General features: G+C 34.5%; 1 protein-coding gene across 2 annotated transcripts in view; it reads left to right on the plus strand.

The window, feature by feature from the left end:
* Positions 1-15,023, plus strand: part of fhit (fragile histidine triad diadenosine triphosphatase) — a 186,647-nt gene extending 171,624 nt beyond the window's left edge. For both annotated transcript variants that reach the window (XM_028448097.1, XM_028448099.1), the window contains exon 6: positions 14,726-15,023. In XM_028448097.1, the coding sequence (XP_028303898.1) occupies positions 14,726-14,794 (69 nt within the window). In that variant the 3' untranslated portion in view covers positions 14,795-15,023. The remainder of the gene's footprint in view (positions 1-14,725) is intronic.
* The last annotated feature ends 9,873 nt before the right edge of the window (positions 15,024-24,896 follow it).

The following is a 24,896-nucleotide window of genomic DNA, read 5'->3' on the forward strand; positions in this document are numbered from 1 at the left end:
CAAACCTCAGAAATCTAGACGTTATGTTTGATGAAGCAATGTTCTTAGAGCATCACTCAAAACTTCTAACAAGGAAGTGTTTTTACCAACTGAGGAACATTTCTCAACTTAGAACAATTGTGTCCAGAGATGATCTTGAAATGATTATCGTTTATACTACTGTAACAGTTTATGTTCTTGTCTAAACAAAAAGGAGATGTCTTGTCTTCAGCAGAAACTCAGTGGTGAGGTCACTGACTCACACAACCAGAAGGACTCATTACTCCATTCTAAAGACCTTCACTGTCTCTCTTAAAACCCTGGTGCTAACCTTCAGACTCCTCCCTCCTACAGTAGAGACTTGTTGTGTCCTTGTACCCCCTCTCAGAGGCTGAGGTCTCTGGATCAGAACCTGCTCATGGACCAGAGGAGATCACTCCTTCCAGCCCGTTGTGCTGACGCTCTGGAACAATCTTCTGCCTCAAACTAAAAACCTCTTTGTTTCAGAACGCGTTTTAATTCTAGTGGATTAAGAGTTGCTTTATGACTGTAAATGTATTTCTGTGACTTCTGTCTGTAAAAGGTGTTATATAAATAAACATTACTTACTATATAGATAAATATGACTTACTTAGACAGTTAAAGGGTTAAAGCTGCAGGACCAGGACCACATGCTGTGATGATGGAACCAGAACTCTTAAACTCTGAATCTTAACTATATATAAAGTGCTTTTATCAGCCCTTAGAGCCATGTTTTAGCTCAGGAGACGACGATTCCTTCCACTACCTGAGCCAGAGTCACATGACCTTTTTAATCCAATAGAAAGACTCTAAACAACCCTTCACTGTGTGAGAATTAAAGCGATTTGGTAACGAGCGCAGCGACATTGATTGTTGATTAGTTATTAGCCTCAGGTGGTAATTACTATGTTTTTCAGCTTCTCTTTGTGTTATTGACATTATTTCTAATTGTTTTGTGACAGAAAACAGAAAAAAGACATTTGAGGTCATTGTGTGTGTTTTATATCACACACACACACACACACATACACACACACACACACACACGCACAGACACACAGACACACACACACGCACAGACACACACACGCGCACACACACAGACACACACACACAGAGACACACACACGCGCGCGCACACACACAGACACACACACGCATACACACACAGACACACGCACAGACACACACACACACAGACACACACGCGCACAGACACACACACATGCGCGCGCACACACACACACAGACACACACACGCGCACACACACACACACACACACGCACACACACACACTGTGAAGAGTGAAGAGGAAAAAAGAAGGAAAACTGCTGCTGTGTGTGTGTGTGTGTTTGATAAGCGCACACACACACACTCAGGGCCTTTGTCTGTGTTTGCTCTGTGTGTTCTTTAGTTCACTTTTTGTTTTCTCAGGGTTTTCTTCTTCATGTACTCACACACACACACGCACACACACGCACATACACACACACGCACATACACACACACACACGCACATACATACACACACACACACACACACACACTGAACTGATGCTTTCAATATTGACATAAAACAGACAAAGCTAAGTAGTTTTAAAAAGTAAGATGTGTTTCTTAAACTTATTTCACCACAAAAAAAAAAAAAATAAAAAAAAAAAATTGAAATCCAAGAAAAATCTACAAAATGGCAACAAAAAAATTACTAAACCAAAAAAGAAAAACCATTAAATAGAATATATTTGTGGGTCAATAACGTACAAGGATTTATTGCATGATGTTTCATAAAATGCTCATCAAGGTTTGCATGAATATTATGATGAAAATAAATGTAGAAATACTTACAAATCTTATACAGGACTATAATAGAACTAAAATAGGGCAGAAAATCCATTTCAATAGATTTAGAGTCATTTTAAAGATTTTATATTTGGACACTTTGAATAATAGAAGTAACATTTGAATCAAAGTGAGTGCATATACACTCATTTACATATTTGGAATCTTTTTAGGGATTTAAAGAAAATGAGATGTATTTGGACCAAATATTTAGGTGTTACATTTTTTGTTTGTTTTGGAGTCTTTTTGTTTATTTTTGGTCATTTTGTGTATTTTTGTTCATCTTGTGTGTTTTGAGAGTATTTTTTTTTAATTTTGTGTTTGTATTTTTTGTTTTGGGATTGATTTTGTGTATTTTTCAAGTCCATTTGTGTGTTTTTGTTGTCAGTTTGCATAATTTTGGCTCATATTGTGTTTGTTTTGTGAGTAATGGGAGTCGTTTGGTGTAATTTTTCTAAGTATAGTTTTGTGTATTTTTTCTTCTTTATTTTGTGTATTTTATGACTCAGAAAATCTACTAAATTATCTAAAAATCTACTAAATCATCTAAAAATCAGGCTGAATGTTTCACTCCAATAGAAAACAATGGATGTTTACAGGCAGTGGGGCCCTGTGACATCATCAATCACATGATTTCAAGATGGAGGAACACAGGCTATAACACTGTAAAGTAGTCCTATTTTTATTAGGCATAGATCTATTAATAAGGACAGTTAGAAGATTTGATGCCACATTTATTAGAAAAGGACGGCCCCTTTAATGAGTTTGTAGTGGCTGAATCCCACTGCTTCTCCTGCTGGTTCTTTTTCATTTTTATGAAACTTAATTGAATATCAGAAGAGGTTCCAGGGCTTTTTTTATTAGGATTTACCATTATTCTAATTACATCTGGTCCCCCAGTGAGTGTGGTATTATTCACCAGCTCTGCCTCGGCCACATGCCATGAGAGGTGTGTTGGATGTGTCGTCATGTGATTATTAGTGATTTAACAGGTATCCAGGTGTGTAAATATTATAATCAGACACTACAACACACGGAGCTAGGCGTGGTTCAGTGTTCTCACCAAACACAAGCGCTTTATTAAATACATAGGTTTTTAATACGGATTGGAATAATATTATTTTTCATTCTAGTGTCAACTTGGTAAAAACACTTATTATAGAGAAACGAATCCCCAAAATGAACGTATTTGTGTATGTAGTAGAGCTGTTGATCACTTCTAGTCCAACTCAACTATTTCACTTTATAGTATTTAGTTGTTAAATGCCCTCTGTGGGTTGAAATGTTGCTATTGGCTGAGAACGAGATTGTGTGACATCATTGGACCATCATGTTGGCCCCGCCCCTCCTCTAAAAACTATCAAAAAAGTAAAGTATAAAAAAGTATGACCTTTTTAAAAAGAAAAGAAAATTTAGACTATTTCTTCAAATCTCATTAAATAACTAATAATAGTGAAAAGAGAGGTTAAAAGTGTGACCTTTTAAAAAAGGAATATTATTCTTCAAATCTTATAAAAATAACTATTGATTAAAACAGTAATAAAGCTCTTTTGTTTAAGTGTAAAGAATGTTTTTTTTTTCATGCTTAAGGTTTAGCAACACAGTAAATTTACTGAAACAAGTTGTGTGAATAAATCAAACCTTAACATATTATTTAAAAAAAGAAGAAAAAATGACATTGCTGGAATAAAAAACAATCAAACATCTTGCGAGTGGAAATTTCAACCTTTGACATTTGTTTGTGAGTAAATTATCCTGTTTTTTGGGGAAAAAGTGTCTTTGATTAATGATTTATCAAACCTCCTCTATGTTATTATCTGTGTTATTATTAAACATGTTAGTTATCGTCTTGTGCAGCTTTAATTTAACATTAAAGGTGGAGAGAATCAGTCTCTCATACTGGGACTGCTTCCATTGAGGACCAGCTGAACAACAGATATGTCAAAAACATGTTCACTCCTGGAAGAAAACATGAAAACATTCAAATGTGTACATTTTGAGTCCATTTTAATGTGATCTACGATGGTAAACCAATCATTCCCACTCAAAATCAAGAAATCCAAGATGGCCGCCATCAGTACTGCCAATCTGGATATTTTGTCATAACTCAGATTTCTACGTCAGAAGTTTGAGTTTAATTATTGTACAGGTTGGATAGTTCTGCACAATAAACACATCAGATTAACGCTGATGCACCAGCATAACAATGGATATAATCATCCTGAGAAATTATATTCAATTCATTCAAATCTTTATTTCGGACACAGCGGCGGTCCATAGAAACAACAAAGTACAGAAGACATACACATGTACACCAAAACAGACAGATATTCCAATATCACATATTTACGTATAAGCTAAAACGCCGATGCCTCCAGAGCCTTGAAGTGTACTCAGGGCAGGGTTTGCCAGTGCAGAAATGATGCCATTTTCAGATTTAGATATTCTACACATAAAGCTGAACATAAGGTTCCTGAGTACAGCAGGACATGTAGAAACACCAGCACTCACAAACATTTGGCTTGCACTGCTCCCTCTCAGCACATTGAGCAGCATCCTCAGGCCATCATTATATGCCACCTTAAGTCTCTGCATGGAACTCCTTTTGTAGTGCCGCCACAAGTGGGCAGTATACATTGGGGTGAAAAACGTTTTAAAAAGAGTTATCTTAACAGGCACAGAGCACATACTAAATTTTCTCTTCAGCATATTAGCCTGTGCATACATCATACGGCATTGTCTTTGTATATCCCTATCATCAGACAGGTCGTCACTCAGATAATGTCCGAGGTATTTAACTTCCTCACACGTTTTAAGGACAGTACCAGAGAGAGAGAAGACAGGAAATGATAACTCTTTGCTTCTGACGATCATTATGTTACTCTTTTTACCATTAAATTTAATGTCAAAGTCAGAGCCATATTGGGAACATATTCTGAGTAACTGCTGGAGGCCAGCACTGGATGGACACAGGACAACCAGATCATCTGCGTACATCAGGTGGTTCACAACAGCATCTCCAACCATACAGCCTGTTCTGCAACTGTTCAGTTGGTTGGATAACTCATCCATATAAATATTAAAAAGAAATGGAGATAAAATACCCCCCTGCCTAACTCCATTACATACGTTGAAGGGAGCAGATGTAAAATCACCCCATTTCACGTACATTGTCTGGTGTGAATACCAGAAAATGAGGATTCTTATAAGTGACATAGGAACCCCTCTATTTTGCAATTTAAAAAATAATTTTTTGAGATTCACACGATCAAAGGCCTTAGAGGCATCAATAAAACACATAAAAATCGTGGAATTTTGTCTGTTGTAAAAGTCTAGAATCTCTTTAAGAGCAAAAATACATGTATCTGTCCCATGTTTAGGTTTAAAACCAAACTGGTTGTCGGAGGTCAGGATAAACTGTTCCAGCCTATTCAATATTGTCCTCTCCAAAACCTTGGATAGGATACTGGCCAGGGCTATAGGCCGGTAGTTATCTGAACTGTTCATTTTCCCAGATTTATTTTTGATAATTGGCATTAGTAAAACAGATAAAATAGAATCAGGTAAAATACCATGGACTAAAAACCCTGTAAAGCAGATGGCAATTAGGGGACAGAGTTTTCTGCTCGCAAATTTTAAGTGCTCCGCAGATATCTTGTCCATACCACATGCTTTATTGTTTTTTAGCATCATTATTGCATCATGGACCTCTTGTGAGGAGATGGTCACATCTTCATTAGTGTCAATGGTGCCCACTCTGAGAATGTTGCTCTTGACACAGTTGAAAAGCTCATAGTAATGTCTCCTCCAAAGCTGAGAAATTTCCTCTGAGCCACTGACACCATCAATATTGGTTGGTAACGAGGTTTTACAATTATTCATTTGCTTAATTTCTTTCCAGAAATCATTAGGACTATTGTTTTGTAATTTTTTTGCAAGCGAATCAGACCTCATTGTGTTTTCATTCCTTTTGATGAAGCGTAAAGCATATTTAAAACTTGCATGTGCCTGTTTCTTATACTCAAATAAAGGGCCATATTTTAATCTGCCTGACTCAACCCATACCTTGAAGGCCCTTCTAGCCTCAGCATGGAGCTCTTCCACATACCCATTCCAGCCTGGCTTGGCTTTGTGTGGTTTGGACTTATACAGAGGTGTAGATGAGACAAGGAGGGATTTCACAATATTATCACACATATATATTAATGTTTCATTTCTCTTTGTCATACACAGCTGTAGCTGCAAAAAATTCACAATTTCACCCTTTCCGTGTGTAAAGCATTGTGGTGGCCATCTTATATCTGCCTCTGGATGCAATTTACAGTATTCTAAGCTATTTCATGACAATCCATGTCTCCAATAACCTACATTTTGCCACAAAGATCTTGTTTCTACGTTTAACAGAACCAAAGTTATTGTAAGGTTGAAATTCATAATACAGATGGCGGCCATCTTGGATCTTGCTCTGAGCACGATTTACGCTATTTTCAGATTGATTATTGAATTCCTTGACCCTGAAAACCTATAATTGGCAATACTAATGGTGGCCATCTTGGATTTCTTGATTTGGAGTGGGAACCATTGGTTTATCATCGTAGATCACATTAAAATGGATTCAACATCAGTTTTCTTCATTTTTTGAGTTTGTTTTCAATGTTTTTATTTGTCGTTTTATTTTGCTTTAGCTTTGTCCACATTTCAAGTAATATGTGCATCATTATTTTACTAATAATCTTGATTTACTTTGTGGACTCTAAAGAGTATCAGAAAAACACTTTAATGTGATTGTGTGAATAGTCTCTTCAGGGTAATGTGTGCTAATGATGTATTGGTGAACAAACATCTGCCTGAAGCTCAGAAACAACGACACAAAGAGCTTTTTATTGTGTGTATTTCTATTAAACGTGTCAGAATAAGCAGGAGGCTACAGCTAATGCTGCCAACAGACCTTCAGGAGGAACCTTTTCTCATTTCATGTGCTTTGCTTCTTTTTTATCTCTCTGTCATTCATCAGTAATAGTTGTTCACAGAGCGAACACAGGAAAACCACTCAGATCGTATTTTAGTCCTTCGATATTAATAAAAGTGACAGAAAACTTTAATAATCCTCGTATTTCTACCAAAAAAAAGAGAAGATGTGAACACACACACACACACACACACAGGTTTACTTTGTGTTCACTAGTTTCCCCCCAAAATACAAAACTGTGTAGAATGACTACGCTATAGTCCACTGCGTGATTCATATTTACAGTATATCCTACGCCACTGGTTCCAAACTGGGGGCGTGTCTCTGTAGTGCAGCAGATTAATAAAGAATAGTTCACTTAGTATAAAAGCATGACATTTATACATTGATACTCTCTAAGGGCCACTATTTGGAAAAAGTTATTGGCCTCAAAAATTCAATATGGCGGCTATTTTTCAATGGTTATTATACAGTTTGGATCGGGCCAAACGAGGCGTCAGCGGAAAGGTGTGGTCCTCTCAAGACCAACTTCTGTGACCTCCTGCGGTCGCAATTTGGCCTCAAGCCGAAAACAAACCACATAATTGGATTCGGGGGAAAAAAACACGTCTGCTGGTGCCACATTTTTTACAAAATAAGCTATTTTTTTGCGCACCATTTTAGCGCAGTTCTAACTGCACATATTTGACTCTGGAGGACCAGACCTTTCCACTGACACCTTGTTTGGCCCGATCCGAGCATTTTTTGGTTATATAATACGAGCCAGCGTGTGTTTAAAATATCCCCTTGTCTTGTCTGAGCTGCGCTCGGTGCAGATGAATAAATTATAAAAAGTCTAACTGCTGCCTCCCATTAAGTCCTCATTCATGCCTCTGTGTTAAATATTAAATATTAACACAGGCCGCCAATTAAATATGGCGGCCATCTTGAAAAATGACCGCCATATTTAATTTTTGAGTGGCCAACGCCTTTTTCCAAAATAGTGGCTCTTAGAGATTTTCTGTGCAAAATTTCATGTTTTTATACCAAAGTGAAGGATTCTCTTATAACATGTAATTAATCTGCTGCACGATCTAATGACAATTTTTGCCATACAGCACTTTACTGTGAAAATTGAACAAATGACTGCCATGTTTTCTCTTTCTCAAATGTGGCTGACAGGTGGTCACATGACCTGACGTACAGTGTGCATCATAGAAAACACTGTGCCAATGATATTATTATAATAATAATAATATAATGATAATAATAGTCTGTACGCTTTCAGAGGCGTTTTCATAGAATATGTATCGGACGCTTTGGGTTGCTATAAGAGTTACAGTGAGGTTGTGTGTATCTGTGTGAGCTTTTTTTGTAAAGAATCATGTCATTAACGATTATTGCTCCGTTGATGTTTTAATGATTTACTGTTTTATCTTCATGAAAACCAGAGTCTCTGAAAAGATAAAAGAAAGTAAATTATTTCTGTCCTCTGTCATTACATTTCCTCCTGAATTCAGACTTTTCCATACCTTTATATAAATGTACAGTGTGAACTTAAACCCAGAGTGGCGTCCCACAGGGACTGTCACAGTTACACAGGAGCATGAATGAGGACTTAATGGGAGGCAGCAGATAGACTTCTTTTAATTTCTTCAGGGAATCTGCACCGAGCGCAGCTCAGACAAGACAAGGGGATATTTTAAACACACGCTGGCTCTCCCATGGTGTCTAACATGTCTCTGTTGTGCAAATGACTTTGGTTGGAGCTCAAAGGAAAGACACTGGAAATGAGTTCCATCTGTGGTCCCTGCTGGGGGTGGAAGTAGAACAGTAAACAGTGGTTAGAATGAGGTGTGTCCTCCTAGTTTTCTGTGTTTCATTTAATGGGAAAGGCTTCAAAGTGTTTCACACTTTAACACTATAGAGCAGGGGTTCTCAACCTTTTCAAAATAAATGTCCCAGAGAGCAGGGACCCCCACTGTAGCTGAAGGTGGTTGAACACAGACATGAACATTGAAGAACAGTCATGTGGAGACAGGACCATCTATAAGGGGGAATAAAGGAGAGATTTTGGGGTCCATCCATAAAGTCAGTAAAATGATGGTCTATGTTCTATGAATCTGTGATAACCACATTTATTTATTCATCTGAATAATATCCACTGTTATCCAGGAACGTTTATTATTATTATTATAGTCATCTTAAAGATGGAAATCATGGTTTTAATCATTAATAAAATGGTTCAAAGTGACCAAAAATGGTGGAAAATGTGGTGAAATGGGATTTTAAAAACTACAGAAATTAGTTAAAAGTTATAAATTAGAATAGAAAAGGTGGTTTGAAAAAGGGAGGGGGGGGGTTAAAAGTGTCCAAATTGGCTTAAAAGATGCAGAAAAAAGTACCAACAATTAGTTTAAACTGGCAAATAATAGTTTTGACAAATGGTGAATGTGGTTAAATTGGCAGAAAATATGGTGAAAAGAGGTTAAAAGTGACAATAATGGGTCAACATATGTGACTTTAGATGTAAAAGTGGTAGAAAGGGTTTATAAGTGCTGAACATGTCTGGAAAGTGGAAAAAAATGTGTAGAAAAGGTTTTGCAATTTGCGAGTTTGGTGTCGTTGCAGAAAAAGGGTAAAAATCAGCAAAAATGGGCTGAATTTTAGTTTTAATTTAACACAGGATCTTTCTGTGTAAGGTTTACATGTTCTCCTCTGTAGGTCTCCATAATGTAAATGTTTCCATGTGACGTGAGCTTTAAATATCTATACAGGGACAAATGTGCTCTACCTTCTACACAGTGTGGTTTTTCAACCACTGGGCCGTGGCACACTTGTGTGCCATGAGAGAGTGTCAGCTGTGTTATGTATCTATATATGTATTTATTATTATTATTATTATTATTATTATTATTATTATTATTATTATTATTATTATTATTATTGTTATTATGTTATTGTTGTTGTTAATATAATAATTTAACACAATTTATACATTGTCTAAATTGAATACACAATTATATAATATAAAAAATAATTAACAAAATAAAGATCCAATCGTATTGAATGTTTTGTTTAATATTTGTATTCAAAGCCTTTTGATGAGATTGACTGCATATCATTAATTACACTTTTTATTTGAAAAAATAAACATCCATCTGTCTTCTGCCGGTAACATAAATATTTTTAGCTGTTGTTGATTTTATTCCTATTAAAAACAATTATGCAGATTGTTATTTGCACTTTTTTTTTTCAATGAAAACATGAACCTTGGCTGAAAAAATGTTGAAAAAGTCTGTATTAAAGATCTCTGCTGTCACCTTGAAAAAGCAGCCCTAACTACTCACTGCTAGTGGTTGATTGTTAAGCCCAGGGCAATAAAAGAAGCAGAAACGTTTCCGTCACTGTCCACCACATGATCAATCTCCTCCCTCATCTTCTGATTGGAAAAGCTTGACCTCACCATTCTTCTTCTGCTCTTCTCATTAAGTGGAGGCTGCCACACGTCCACCTTCACCCCCAGGCTGAGGACAACTTATTTTGTTCTAGAAGGTGGTGGAGTTGGCACTTTTCCATTCAAAAAACTCATTAGTTTTAACGGTATTTTTACCTCCTTTTAAAGTGTCAGATCTGACGGTATTTTTCACATTAAAAATACTTCAGGATGTTAAAGGTTTTTAGCTCCACAAACATACATGAGTGAAAGAAATATATGATTATTAATAAAGGAAAGGAACAGAAATTGTAGATTTCATCTGTACACATCATCACATCTGCTGACTAATGTGCTGAATCATCGTTTTACATGTACGTTAAAGGGGTCCTCCACTACTTTTATAAATCTAGCCTAAAACTTTCTAAATGTAGATCTATATCTAACATTACATGTTATTATGAACCATATTCATTTATTGTTATTTAGAGCCTGTGTTCCTCCATGTTTAAATCATGTGATTGATGATGTCACACGGCCCCACTGCCTGTTAACATCCATTGTTTTCTATTGAAATGAAACAGTGAAAAAGTGATTTTTACATCATTTAGTGAGTATTTTAGCTCAGGTTGACCGTGGATCAGTGGTAGAGTGGGTTGTCCAATAACCGAAGGGTTGGGGGTTCCAATCCAACTCTATCCAAGTCATTGTCATTGTGTCCTTGGGCATGAGTGTCTATGAAAAAGCATTATATAAAATCCAATGCATTATTAATATTTAGTTTTGGTTGCTTAAAATAATCAGGAAAAGTAAAAGATGTCGATGTAAATCTCTTTTGTTTAACGTAAGAGGATAAAAACAATCAAATCTGTGACCGCAGGGGGCGACTGTTCATACTCTGTGGTTTGGTTGTAGACAATGAAGCAGAGAAGAAGAGCTCTCTTTAAGGACCTTTTCTCTCCCTTAAACAGTGCGTTGACACGCTCTGGTGGCTGAAGTTAGAGAGTAAATCACAGACAGGTGAAGACACACAAACCCTGAGGATAGAAGAACCTTTGGGTGGGAGTTCTTCAACAGTCCTTTTCTGTAATCGTTGTGTTTTGTTGTCCTTTTGCTTATTTTTCTGTCATTTTGTGCTTCTTTGGAGTCAGTTTGTACATTTTTATGTAATACGCTCACTTTTAGTACGGATTCTACACAATATTTAATAAATGAGGCCCCAGGTGTGGTTATCAAAGATTACAAATCTTTTTAAACTCCTTTTGATGTGATTCTAGAACTCTGTGTGCAGATGTGTCTGTCCTGGGAGGTACAGTATTTACTATATAATAAGTTCAGTTCTTTGTCCAGCATCTGATGAATGATGAGCGCTGAGGAATGCTTCTAGCTAGCGTTTCCAGCTAGCCCACGTTAGCACATCAGTGACGTTCTGATGTTTTTTTTCAATGTCAATGGACCCAAACCACTTTATTTCTACTCTTTATACTTCTCCTACTGTCTAACTTGGTTGTTGAAGATGTTTATCAGTTCTTTTTAAAGCTGATGATGACGTGAGATTAGAGTTGAATACGTTAGAATAGTGAGAGCCAGGATGTTCCATCACATATCAACACATCACTCCAGAGTTTATATTTCACACCTCTTCATTGTGCTTGTTGACAGTGAGTTTAGCGTTAATGCAGAGTTGTTTGAGGGCAACAAAAGTCCATTCACTCAGTTTGTTCTCTCACTAACGCTGTTCTCTGAAGCTTTCAGTAAAGAGTTAAAACTCTAAGCATTTAAAACGTTCAAGAATCACAACGTTTCCTTCTGATTTGACTCATGACTCGCTTTAAGAAACCTGGACCAGATGAGAACCAGATCATGTCCCTTTTTGATAAAATAATACTTTATTACATGCAGGTGGTCACGTTACACTTTTCCATTAACATGTTTAGATGATTTTACTGATATTAAACTTCTAAAGTCAAACTAAATATGATAGAGTTAATGAAATAATGTTATTCATTTTACATTTTAAAAGCTTCAGAGGATTTACAAAAATAGGATGTTATGCTAAAATCGTGCAAGATTATATCACAATAGCAATGTTAGCAACACTGCTAACCCTTAGCAACCTGTTTAACAGGAAAAATCCCATAGACGTGTGTGATATGATCTCTGATATGTAATTACAGAGCAGTTCTGGTCAGTCTGCCCTACGCAGGCCAGATACCATTGGCACACTGATGTGTGTGTTTTTAACTTAAGACACACACAATCAGTGTATGATGGTGTGCTTACAAACCCTGAGGATGGTTGTCATTTGGATAGGAAGTCCTTCAACAGTTTACTCTCTAACTTCAGCCACCCAGAGCGTGTCATCGCACTGTTTACGGGAAAGTAAAGGTCCCTTCGAGAGCTCTTCTTCTCTCTGCTTCATTGTCTACTGTCAATTTTATTCGACTCACAATTGTTTTTAATCTTCTTACGGTTAAACAAAAAGAGGTTTACATCGACATCTTTAACTTTTCCTGTTTTTTAGAGCAAAAAAAGCAGCATAATTTGTTATTTTGACTGAAAAATCTATTAAATGATCTAAAAATCTACTGAATAATGTATAAATCAGGCTGAATGTTTCACTCCAATAGAAATCAATGAGATGTTTACAGGCAGTGGGGCCGTGTGACATCATCAATCATGTGATTTCAAGATGGAGGAAACACAGGCTCTAAAACTATAAAGAAGTCCCATTTTTAACCGACAATTAAATGAATATGGTTCATAATAATGTGTTGTTTTTAAACATAAATCTACTAATAAGAACATTTAGAAGATTTTAGGACACATTTATAAAAACATTGGAGGATCCTTTAAGATCATAAACTTTATGACACTTTAGTGCCAGTTTTTCTATTTAAACATTCAGCAAACTTTGTGTTTTCTCTTTACATCATGTTAGTGAAATATTTCTCTAACTTAAAAAGTATCAACTACAAAATAATATTTATCGCATCAAATTTATATGATTTTTTTTTCTGTGTTGTTTTAAAATGAGCGTAACTAAGAAACTGTGTTAAAAACTTTCTGTCCCAACACCATTTTTTGATTGAATTTATTTTTTTTAAGTACCTTAAATTTATTCCGTCTGGCTTTTATGTAGTTTATTATAATTTGTATGCTTTTTTTGTCACTTTAGCTGTTTTTACTTCAACTTTTTGTTTTCTAAATTCTTCCCTTTTCTGCTCTGTGTTTTTTTTCTTATTTGTCATCTTTTGAATTCTTTTTATGAAATGACTTCTGTGTGCTTTAGTCTCTAAACCTTTTATTATTGAATCAGTTGGTTGATAAAGATCAGTGTAAAGGTGAATCTTCCTCTAAATACAGACTTATTTCCTCTCATGGTGAGAGGAATCCATTGATCTAAGCAGATCCAGCTTTAAGGTGACCACTTTTCAATAGAGTGATTTATTAAGTAGCTTCTCTAATTCACTCTATGTGTACACAGTCTATAACCTTAATGATCGTCTAAGGGCTTTTCCCAATACGTCTAATCACAAGTTAACTACATGTGAACAATGAGGATAAAAGGAGAAGCAGACAAAGGTGGTCCACACACTGTAAAGTATCCACGTAATTGTTTTTAAGTTTAACGATCATTTTAAAATGCCTAAAGTGAGAAAGTAACGGGTGAGCAGCTGTAGCAGAGGATACACTCTGATTAAAGTGTGTCCCTGTCTGAGGGGGTGATGTGTTGGGCCAGATGCCACAGAAAGAAAATGGGGTCAGAAAAGGTTAATAAAGAGGGATTTATTTATTTCTGTCTGTGCAGCCACAGTGAGTGGAAAGATGTTCCTGTACAGTACGGGAAGGAAAGGAAAGGTTTTATTTTATAAAGCTGTCAAAATAAATGAAGAAAAACAATGGAAAGGATTTTAAAAGTTGACATTTTATCAGATACATTCAAATGTAAAAGATTTTGGTAATATTTAATAAACACACCTAGGGCTCATTTATAAAACATTGTGTAGAATCCGTATTCAAAGTGAGCATATTACAGAAAATATACAAACAGATTTAAAAACACATACACACAAAAATGACGGCAGAATATGCCAAAAGAAAACAAAAATACACAAAATTACAGAAACATTTGCAAAAACGACTCAAATCCTATGATTTGAAGATGGAGGAACACAGGCTCTAAAACTGTAAAGTAGTCCTATTTTTAAAAGTAAATTAAATGAATATGATGCATAATAATGTGTTTGTTAGACATAAAGACTAATAAAGACATTTAGAAAGATTTAAGCCAGATTTGTAAAAACATTAAGATCCCTTTAAGGAGGAATGAGGAAAACTGTGAATCTCATAGATTATGAGGAGGATATTTGTTCAGTGTAACTACAGTAAGACTGACTGATCTTAATACGAGTGGAAAAAAATAACAATCAACAACATAAAATACTACAAAGACCAGAATCCATCAGATTACACCTTCACTCTAACATGTTTCTAACAGTTACAGAAACACGACAGAGAAGATGAAGGACGATCCATCCCAGTGGAGATCAGAGGAAGAAATGGTTAGAAGAAGCTTCAGTTCTCAGGAAACAGCTGGAACATCTGTGAACTGTAGAAATAACAACAGAAACAATGTGTTTGTGTTGACTGAATAAATGCTGCATAACGTATCATCTCAGCTCCTATAAACAGAATTAGCACTGGTTACGTACTGGTTTAGTAGACCAGTTAGAACCAGAACCAGTTTAACTACTTGTTAGAACCAGTTAGTTATTGTTCTTTCTTTTCATTAAAGCTTGGTGGAAAAGTTGAAGTAATAAACAGAAAGTTTATTCATGTTATCTTTTTGTGTCATTTTGTTTATAATTGTGTTTGATTTGTTTATTTTTGAGTCATTTTTGTGTATTTTACGACTCGTTTTTTATTGACAATTAGTTTTTCTGTCATTTATTCATTTTTTGTCATTTGTGTATTTTTTTTCTTGTTTTGTGTGTTTTTCGGTTATTTTCTTTATTGTTGTTATCATTTTGTGCATTTTTGTTCTATTTGTTGTCGATTTGTGCTTTTTCCTGATATTTTCTTTAACACTTTGTTCCATTAACAGTCCTTTCTTCACTACATTTTTCACTTTCAGTTATTGTTATTTCTTGTCACTGTGGTGGAAAAGCTGAAGTATTACAGACTTTTTATGAAACAGCTGTGGTTCAGTGAGACTCACATTAATACATGAAAACACTATAATCCATATGGAACAATATGTATTCTCATCAATAGTAACTGGATAAATCTTTGTCTTTTAATCAAATCACTTTTTTTATTTTTCTTTCAACTTGTTTTCACTCGTCTCGTCTCACAAATCAAATGCTTTCATCAAAGATCAGAAAACTCAGCGCTTGTCCTGCTGTTGCTCAAACTACCCATGATGCTTTGCTGTTGGTTGAATGTTAAGAGTTATCTCACATTTTAAACACACCCAGTGAAAGAGCTGTTATTAAAAACAATGTGCAGATACCAGAGACGTGAGCTTTTGGTTTATTTCTGTTGTTTTGCATATTTTTCTGTCATTGTGTTTAGTGTGGTGTTTGATTTGTGTCATTTTGTTCATATTTTGCTCATTGTGTGAATTATATGACCAGTTTAATTAGTTATAGTTATTCACGACTGAAAAATAAATGCCGTTATTCCAAACACTGTATACGACTCATTATACGAGCTGGCGAAGGGGTGGAGCCTATACGAAAGCCACATGCCCGTCAGTGACCAGGGACCCTTGTCATGTCGTAGACACGCCCCCACACTTTCAGAAAATCTATAGTTCATGGTATTCAAAGATAGGAATACATTGTTATTGGGTTGGATTATTCATTCTTTCTTTCTTTCTTTCTTTCTTTCTTTCTTTCTTTTCTTTCTTTCTTTCTTTCTTTCTTTCTTTCTTTCTTTCTTTCTTTCTTTCTTTCTTTCTTTCTTTCTTTCTTTCCCGGTTCAGTGTCAGAACCAACTCACCTACTTTTCACCCACTGAACCATTATATAGAATCTCAAAGATTTCAACAAAATTAAATCGCACGCTTCTCTAATTTCTGGCTATTTCCAATTCTAAAAATGCAAAAATTTGACATGCCAGTGCCTGCTACTATTACTACTACTACTATTACTACTACTACTACTATTACTACTATTACTACTATTACTACTACTATTACTACTGCTATTACTACTGCTATTACTACTACTATTACTACTACTATTACTACAACTACTACTGTTACTGCTATTACTACTGCTATTACTACTACTATTACTACTACTACTACTATTACTATTACTACTGCTATTACTACTACTACTATTACTACTACTATTACTACTGCTATTACTACTGCTATTACTACTGCTATTACTACTGCTATTACTACTGCTATTACTACTACTATTACTACTACTATTACTATTACTACTACTATTACTACTACTACTACTATTACTACTATTACTACTACTATTACTACTGCTATTACTACTGCTATTACTACTACTATTACTACAACTACTACTGTTACTGCTATTACTACTACTATTACTATTACTACTGCTATTACTACTATTACTGTTACTGCTATTACTACTACTACTACTACTATTACTAATACTATTACTACTGCTACTACTATTACTACTACTATTACTACTGCTATTACTACTACTACTATTACTACTACTATTACTATTACTACTGCTATTACTACTATTACTACTACTATTACTACTGCTATTACTACAACTACTACTTTTACTACTATTATTACTACTCTTACTACTACTATTACTACAACTATTACTACAACTACTACTGTTACTACTATTACTACTACTATTATTACTACTATTACTACTACTATTACTACTGCTATTACTACTACTATTACTACTACTACTATTACTACTGCTATTACTACTGCTATTACTACTACTATTACTACTGCTATTACTATTACTACTACTATTACTACAACTACTACTGTTACTGCTATTACTACAACTACTACTATTACTACTGCTATTACTACTACTATTACTAATACTACTACTATTACTATTACTACTGCTATTACTACTATTACTGTTACTGCTATTACTACTACTACTACTACTACTATTACTACTACTATTACTACTGCTACTACTATTACTACTACTATTACTACTGCTATTACTACTACTACTATTACTACTACTACTATTACTACTGCTATTACTGTTACTGCTATTACTACTACTACTACTATTAATACTGCTATTACTACTACTACTATTACTACTATTACTACTGCTATTACTATTACTACTATTACTACTGCTATTACTACTATTACTACTATTACTACTGCTATTACTACTACTACTATTACTACTACTACTACTATTACTACTATTACTACTGCTATTACTACTACTATTACTACTACTACTACTGTTACTACTATTACTACTGCTATTACTACTACTACTATTACTACTGCAATTACTACTACTACTACTGTTACTACTATTACTACTGCTATTACTACTACTACTACTGTTACTACTATTACTACTGCTATTACTACTACTACTATTACTACTGCTATTACTACTACTACTACTGTTACTACTATTACTACTGCTATTACTACTACTACTATTACTACTGCTATTACTACTACTACTACTATTACTACTATTACTACTGCTATTACAACTACTACTACTGTTACTGCTATTACAACTACTATTACTATTACTACTATTACTACTGCTATTACTACTACTACTATTACTACTGCTATTACTACTACTACTACTGTTACTACTATTACTACTGCTATGGTGAACGTTTGTACAGAAAACTGCGTGTAGCGGCTGTGGTAGGCGGATCCTATCCGTGTCCGCTACACTGTGTAAATGGCTTCACTGGGTTTGGATCGTATTGTAAAGCAATTGAAAAATTAATGATTGGATGTACAACAGCAAAAATCATAAGGCGGCACGACTGAAAAAAGATCTAAAAAGCTGCTGCAGGGCAGCTGTGGCTACAATAGTATCTTACCACCACTAAGTGTGCAGTGACTGAATAATCCTTTGATTCTGTAATGCAACTTTGAGTTTCCAAAAAAGCGTTATATAAACCTGATGTGTTATTATTAATGTTGTTTTTATTGAAGTATTTTTTTCTCATTTGCTGTTCTTTAATTTTCAGACAGTGCATTTTACTTTGGGGGCCACACTAAACTAGACCGAGGGCTGCTTGTGGCCCCCGTGTCCCTAGTTTCCTACGTCTGGATTACAGACAAAGTCTGATTAATAACAGCAAACATTTCATTTCATTAAAATTGATCCTAAAGATGAACAGCTGATTTCATAGACAGCTTTCTGTTACCAAAGCATGGCTGAATAAATGGCAATAAATATATTTATATATATATATATATATATATATATATGATTAGAATAAACACAACAACAAGGAAGACATATTTGTGTTTAATATAGAGTGTACTGTAGTGAGTAACTACACAATTTAAAGCTAATCCCTAAAAAAAAAGAAGTGTTTGTGTGTAAACTGTATATTTTTAGGACATTAAAGAGACACTAATGCAAAAAAAAACAATGAAATAAATGAGAATAAATGCATTAAATTATGTGACTAATGTATATTGTATAAAGGTCAACTAATCCACTTTATATCAAAAACATATTGAGAATCAATGAATGCATGAATAAATAATCAGTGACCTTTGCCTCTGTCAATTATTCCCCACTGATAATTTAGGAAAACGTGTTGGTTTTATGTTTAATGCTTTTCTCTGTAGGATGTATTATTATTTTTATTATGTAATTATTAACAAATATCAATCAGTTTGACCAGTAGATTCTCACTTTGGTTTTATTAACATTTAATGTGCAGTAACGTCTACATATTTAAAATTGCCTCAACATCTGCACTCACAATATAAACATTTAAATTTATTATATTTAACATTTTTATTTAATCTATTGGTTCAAAACAAACAATCTAATAAAAACACAACTTTAGAAACACATGCACTACTACCTAAATGTAATATTCACTGAATTCTTTCTGCGTTTTGTGGCATTAAAAATAAAATAGCATTAAAAAGCATTAAATTTGATTTGCTCCTGTATCAACCTGTAACTGTGATTTATTTGTTGCAACATGAACTAAAAAGTAAAGAAATACAGTTTGTTTATTCAGTAAGATTATTATACCAATGTTTTTATTAATATTTTTTCACTTGTTCATAAGGCTAAAATGCACCAGAATGTAGGAAATGCATTTTGTTAAAAATGTTATGGGTGAGTGGATTAATCCCCCCCACCCCCACCCCCACCCCCACCCTACGCCCTAGGGTGTAGCTGATGCTAACTAACCTTTAACCATTTGACAAAAGCATTAGAGACACTCAGAGTAGAGAGTGACCTCTACTGGATAACTGTAGGTATTACATCCTCACCTTCACAAACAAATGTTTTAATAATGAGGAAATGTTTTAAAGAAGCTGTAAATGTGCTCCTCAAACATCCCAGAGGTTATTTTTTCCTCTGACGGTTCATCAGCTGACCAGTATCAGCTGACCTCAGCAGAATGAAAAGAATGTTGTCCCTGAAATAACACAAATAATATTCTGAAGTGGATTCAAGTAAAAGCTTTAACCTTGATTAAGAATAATAGTAAGTATCCAAGACTTGTATTCACAAGGCAAATACGTATTTGGAAATTGAAAAGATTAGCAAAAATAACAACCTGTATCTGGATTTGTTGACAAGTTTGTTGTTTTTACTAATGAAATTAAAAGTAATGGTCACACATTGAAGGGAAATGTGGTTCAATGGTACCAGTGACAAATCTATAGAGAAAAAGGTTTTTTTTTGGCTGAGCTTCGTCATCCTGAAAACGTGGATGACGCACTTTGTTCACTTTTCTGAAGAGTTCTTGACCTTCAACATGACCTTGAGCAAAGGTCAAGGTCACACATTGAAAGGAAATGATGTTCAATGGTACCAGTGGCCAAGTTATAGCTTTTTTTTTTTTTGTGACTTCATGAACTTTGACCCCCACTGACCTTTTTACTGGTAGGTCGTACAGCTTTGGTCCATTTAATAAAATACTCCACTTGAGATCAGCTTTTCATAAATGTAAGCATCAAACTTGTGCGATAAATATTCATAGGGATATGAAAATTTGTAGTTTTTGACACTTGACGCGACCTTGACCGTGACATTTTTCCTCCAAAAAGGTCGACCTGACATCCTTGACATTGTCTCTATGAGATGACATATGTGTCATTAGTGCTGTATTAATAGTGTAGGAGGAGTTACAGGACAAAGGAGTTGTGGAAGAAAAATAATAAGAAGAACTCCTACAAGAACAATGTACTGTATTTAACAATTTTCAATTACTAAATACAATAATCTGTTAATCAATGCACCACAAGGAAGTGCATCATCAAATATTTCAAGCTTAAAAGTAATTTCAACATTGAAATGTTTAGATGTTATATAGTTTTATTTTATAAAAGCACAGCATCACTGCTTCACTTTGAGGCTGGTCATTTACTGAAGTTAAGTTTTCTTTTTACAAAACTAGATTAGAAACATATCAATAAATAAGTGGAACATCAGTTTCATCAGTTGCCATGGAGATTAGGTTTATCTTATCTCCCTGCTCATTCAGCAGAGATTCAACTAATCTCACACAGTTCCTCAGTTAGTTTAAAGAAAACAAAAAGACTTTATAGTGAATGTCAAAACCAGGAGGATTCCATAGTTTCATGTTCATGTCTGTTTTTATTTTAGATAAACCACATTATTGTTCATTTGATTCACACTGAACATCACAGAAGTTCATGACCTCACTGTGAGTGCTTCAGTTTTAACTCCACAACTCTTTGTTTTTCTTCTTTCAAAGACACTTGAAGGACATCTTTTATTTTGTATTACTGTGAAACAGAACATCCTGTTTGCGTTTCATAGACTGAGGGAGACAAACTGTATTGAAATTAGTTTTTTGTTAAAACCAATTATAATTAATTCATTCATTCATTATTCTTTCAATTAATTATATTTTCTAATTTTCTACATTTTCACTCATTAAGCATTTTTATTTGAATTTAAGTAAAAATGCTGAATGTCTGTAAATGAAGAAGGAATTCAATGGATTATCATGTCTTTGTTGTGTGTATTAGTTTTGTTTCCAACACATTATGGCAGGGGTTCTCAACCAAGGTCAGGACCCCATCTGGGGTCGTGAGACACTGAGAGGGGGTCTCCAGATGCCTTCAAGAAACTAACAACATTTTTAGAAGAATTTGAGCCTATTTTTTTGCAACTCCACCAAACTCACCATATTTTAACCTATTTTCTTCACTTTTTTATATATATGTTTTTGCTCCTTTTAATGTATTTTTGCTACATTTCTCCCATTTCTGACACTTCTACATCACATTTCAATAAACTAAATTTAAGTAGTGTGCAGGGCTTCTCAACCTTGGTGTCAGGACCTCATTTGGGGTCACAAGCCACTGGGAGGGGGTCACCAGATGCCTTCAAAAAACTAAAAATATCTTCTAAACAATTTGAGCCCATTTTTGCTTATTTTTACCTTTTTTCTACAACTACACCAAACTCATCATATTTTAACCTATTTTCATCACTTTTTCTTGCCATATTTTTGCTCCTGTTTAGAAAAAGTAAACTGCTGGATGAGTGAAAACTTCCTTCAACTAAACCATGAGAAGATGGAGGTGATTATCTTTGGTAACAAGGAAAAGAGGACTGCTGTCAGCAAGTATCTGAGTCTGGATCTTTAGAAGATAAAGACCAAGTCAAAAACCTTGGTGTTCTGATTGACTCAGATCTGACATTCAGCATCAGATCAAATCTATCACAAAAACATCTTCTACCACCTAAAGAACATCTCCAGAGTGAAAGGTTTAATGACTCAGAAAGATCAGGAGAAACTGGTCCATGCTTTTATCTCCAGCAGACTGGACTATTGTAATGGTCTTCATCAAACATCTACAGCTGGTTCAGAACGCTGCAGCTCAGGTCTGAACCAGAACAAAGAGGTCAGAACACATTACACTGGCTCCCAGTCAGCCTCAGAGGAGACTGTAAAGTTCTGCTGCTGGTTATAAATGTGTGAATGGGTTTGGTCCAGAATACATCAGTGAGATGTTAGTCAGGTATGAACCCAGCAGGTCTCTGAGATCTATGGACACAGGTCAGATAGTGGAGCCCAGAGCTCACAGTAACCATGGTGATGCTGCTTTTAGTTGTTATGCTGCAAAGAAGTGGAACAAACTGTAGCAGAGCTGAAGTCAGCATCACATGTGAACATTTTTAAATCAAAGTTAAAGGCACTTTTTTTCTCTACTGCATATGATTGAGAGAGAGATTTTTTGTCATGTTGTTGATGTAATGATGATTTTACTGATGATTTTAATTGATTTTACTGATGATTTTAATTGTTCTTATTGATTTAAATGTTCTTATTGATTTTAAACAATTGAATGTTTTATCATGTAAAGCACATTGAGTTGCCTTGAGTATGAAATGCGCTATATAAATAAATTTGCCTTGCCTTGCCTCCTTTTAATATATTTTTGCTACATTTCTCCCATTTCTGACACTTCTACATCACATTTCAATGTCTTTTCTACACATTTTTTTCACTTTCCAGACATGTTCATCACTTATAAACCATTTCTACCACTTTTACACCTAATGTCACATATGTTGACCATTATTGTCACTTTTAACCTCTTTTCATCATATTTCATGATTATTTTTTGCCAATTTAACCAAATTCACCATTTGTCATGACCCATATTTGCCAGTTTAAACTAATTTTTCTAATATTGACACTTCAAACCTTTTTTACCACTTTTTCTGTCTGTTTTTATCCACTCTAATTTACAACTTTTAACCAATTTCTATGGTTTTTAAAATTCCATTTCACCACCTTTTTTAATCATTTTTGGTCACTTTGAACCCAAACCAGGATTTCCATCTTTAAGATGACTATAATAATAATAATAATAAACGTTCCTGGATAACAGTGGATATTATTCAGATGAATAAATAAATGTGGTTATCACAGATTCATAGAACAATGAACCATCATATGACGATGTTCTTATACATGTTCTCCTTATGTCTGACCAGCAGGGGGCGTCATTGAACTCCATTGAGCCTCAACCATTGATGCTCCTTTGATTTTACTTTGATCTATTTCAGTAATGCAGTATGATATTATTATATTTTTTTATTTCAATAATGCAAATATTTTATTTTATTTTGTGCGTATGATTTTATTATGGAAGCCAGCTTTTAATCTATGAATCAATTCCACTGGTTTTGAACTTTAAATATAGTCTCAAAAAGTAGATAATTTTTTTTTTTTTTGTGATCCATTTTATTCCATAAAATTTGAACTGTAGAGTATTTTTGTCACTAATATTGTTTGTTCTATATACATTATACATTCTAGGACTGTTTTAAAGTGTGTTTCTCGTCCTTTCACTGCAGGTATGTTTACTTTAACTGCTCCTAGTGGTTAATATGTGATAAATGAAAACATGAATCACACCTTAAACTTCTTTTCTTTGGATGAATGAACAAATGAGTCATTATTCCATTGGTTTGGACTTTCATCCAGTGGTTGAAATGAAATGCTTTCACTTTTGGTCAATCCATGAGAATTTGGAAAGATTCCAACAGTCATTGTCTTATAGTACGTTGCTTTTCTGGTTTGGATGCCAGATAGAGATAGTGGAACCACTGTAAATATTCAATGTATCAAGATTTAAAAGAAAAAAGATAAAGACTGGTTGAACAGTTGATAGAAGAAAGGAAAGTCATTCCTACTCTTTAACCAATGCCAACAGAGACTTAAATGCTTTTAGTTTTAGCTACATTACATTAAATTACATTACATTAAATTATATTACATTACATTAAATTAAATTATATTACATGACATTACATTAAAATATATTACATGACATTACATTACATTGCTACTGTACACATCATCTTGTTCAAGCTGCTGAAAAGGTTTTTACGTCACGACAGATTTTAAAATAACAACAATGAAACAAGGTTGTTTTGACAGAGCAGAAAATAAAAGGACAGAAACTAAATAAACTTCACCAAGTCCCAATGAAAATAATAATTATAGATTATTAGTGACTTATGAATAAATATTTAGTGTTTCAGCTCAGACTGGTTTGATTTCTACCTGACAAACTTTATTCTGTTTAGTGTTGAGTTCTAGACCAGACCACAGGATCAGAGACAAGACAAGACCAAGACTTTTGGTTAGTTAGTTAGAGTTAGTCAGAGTTAGAGTCAGAGTTAGAGTCAGAGTTAGAGTCAGAGTTAGAGTTAGAGTTAGAGTTAGAGTTAGAGTTAGAGTTAGTCAGAGTTAGAGTCAGAGTTAGAGTCAGAGTTAGAGTTAGAGTTAGAGTTAGTCAGAGTTAGAGTCAGAGTTAGAGTTAGAGTTAGAGTTAGAGTTTAGAGTCAGAGTTAGAGTCAGAGTTAGAGTTAGAGTTAGAGTTAGTCAGAGTTAGAGTCAGAGTTAGAGTTAGTCAGAGTTAGAGTCAGAGTTAG

This window comes from Gouania willdenowi, chromosome 5 (genome assembly GCF_900634775.1).
Source record: "Gouania willdenowi chromosome 5, fGouWil2.1, whole genome shotgun sequence".
Taxonomy (NCBI): Eukaryota; Metazoa; Chordata; class Actinopteri; order Blenniiformes; family Gobiesocidae; genus Gouania; species Gouania willdenowi.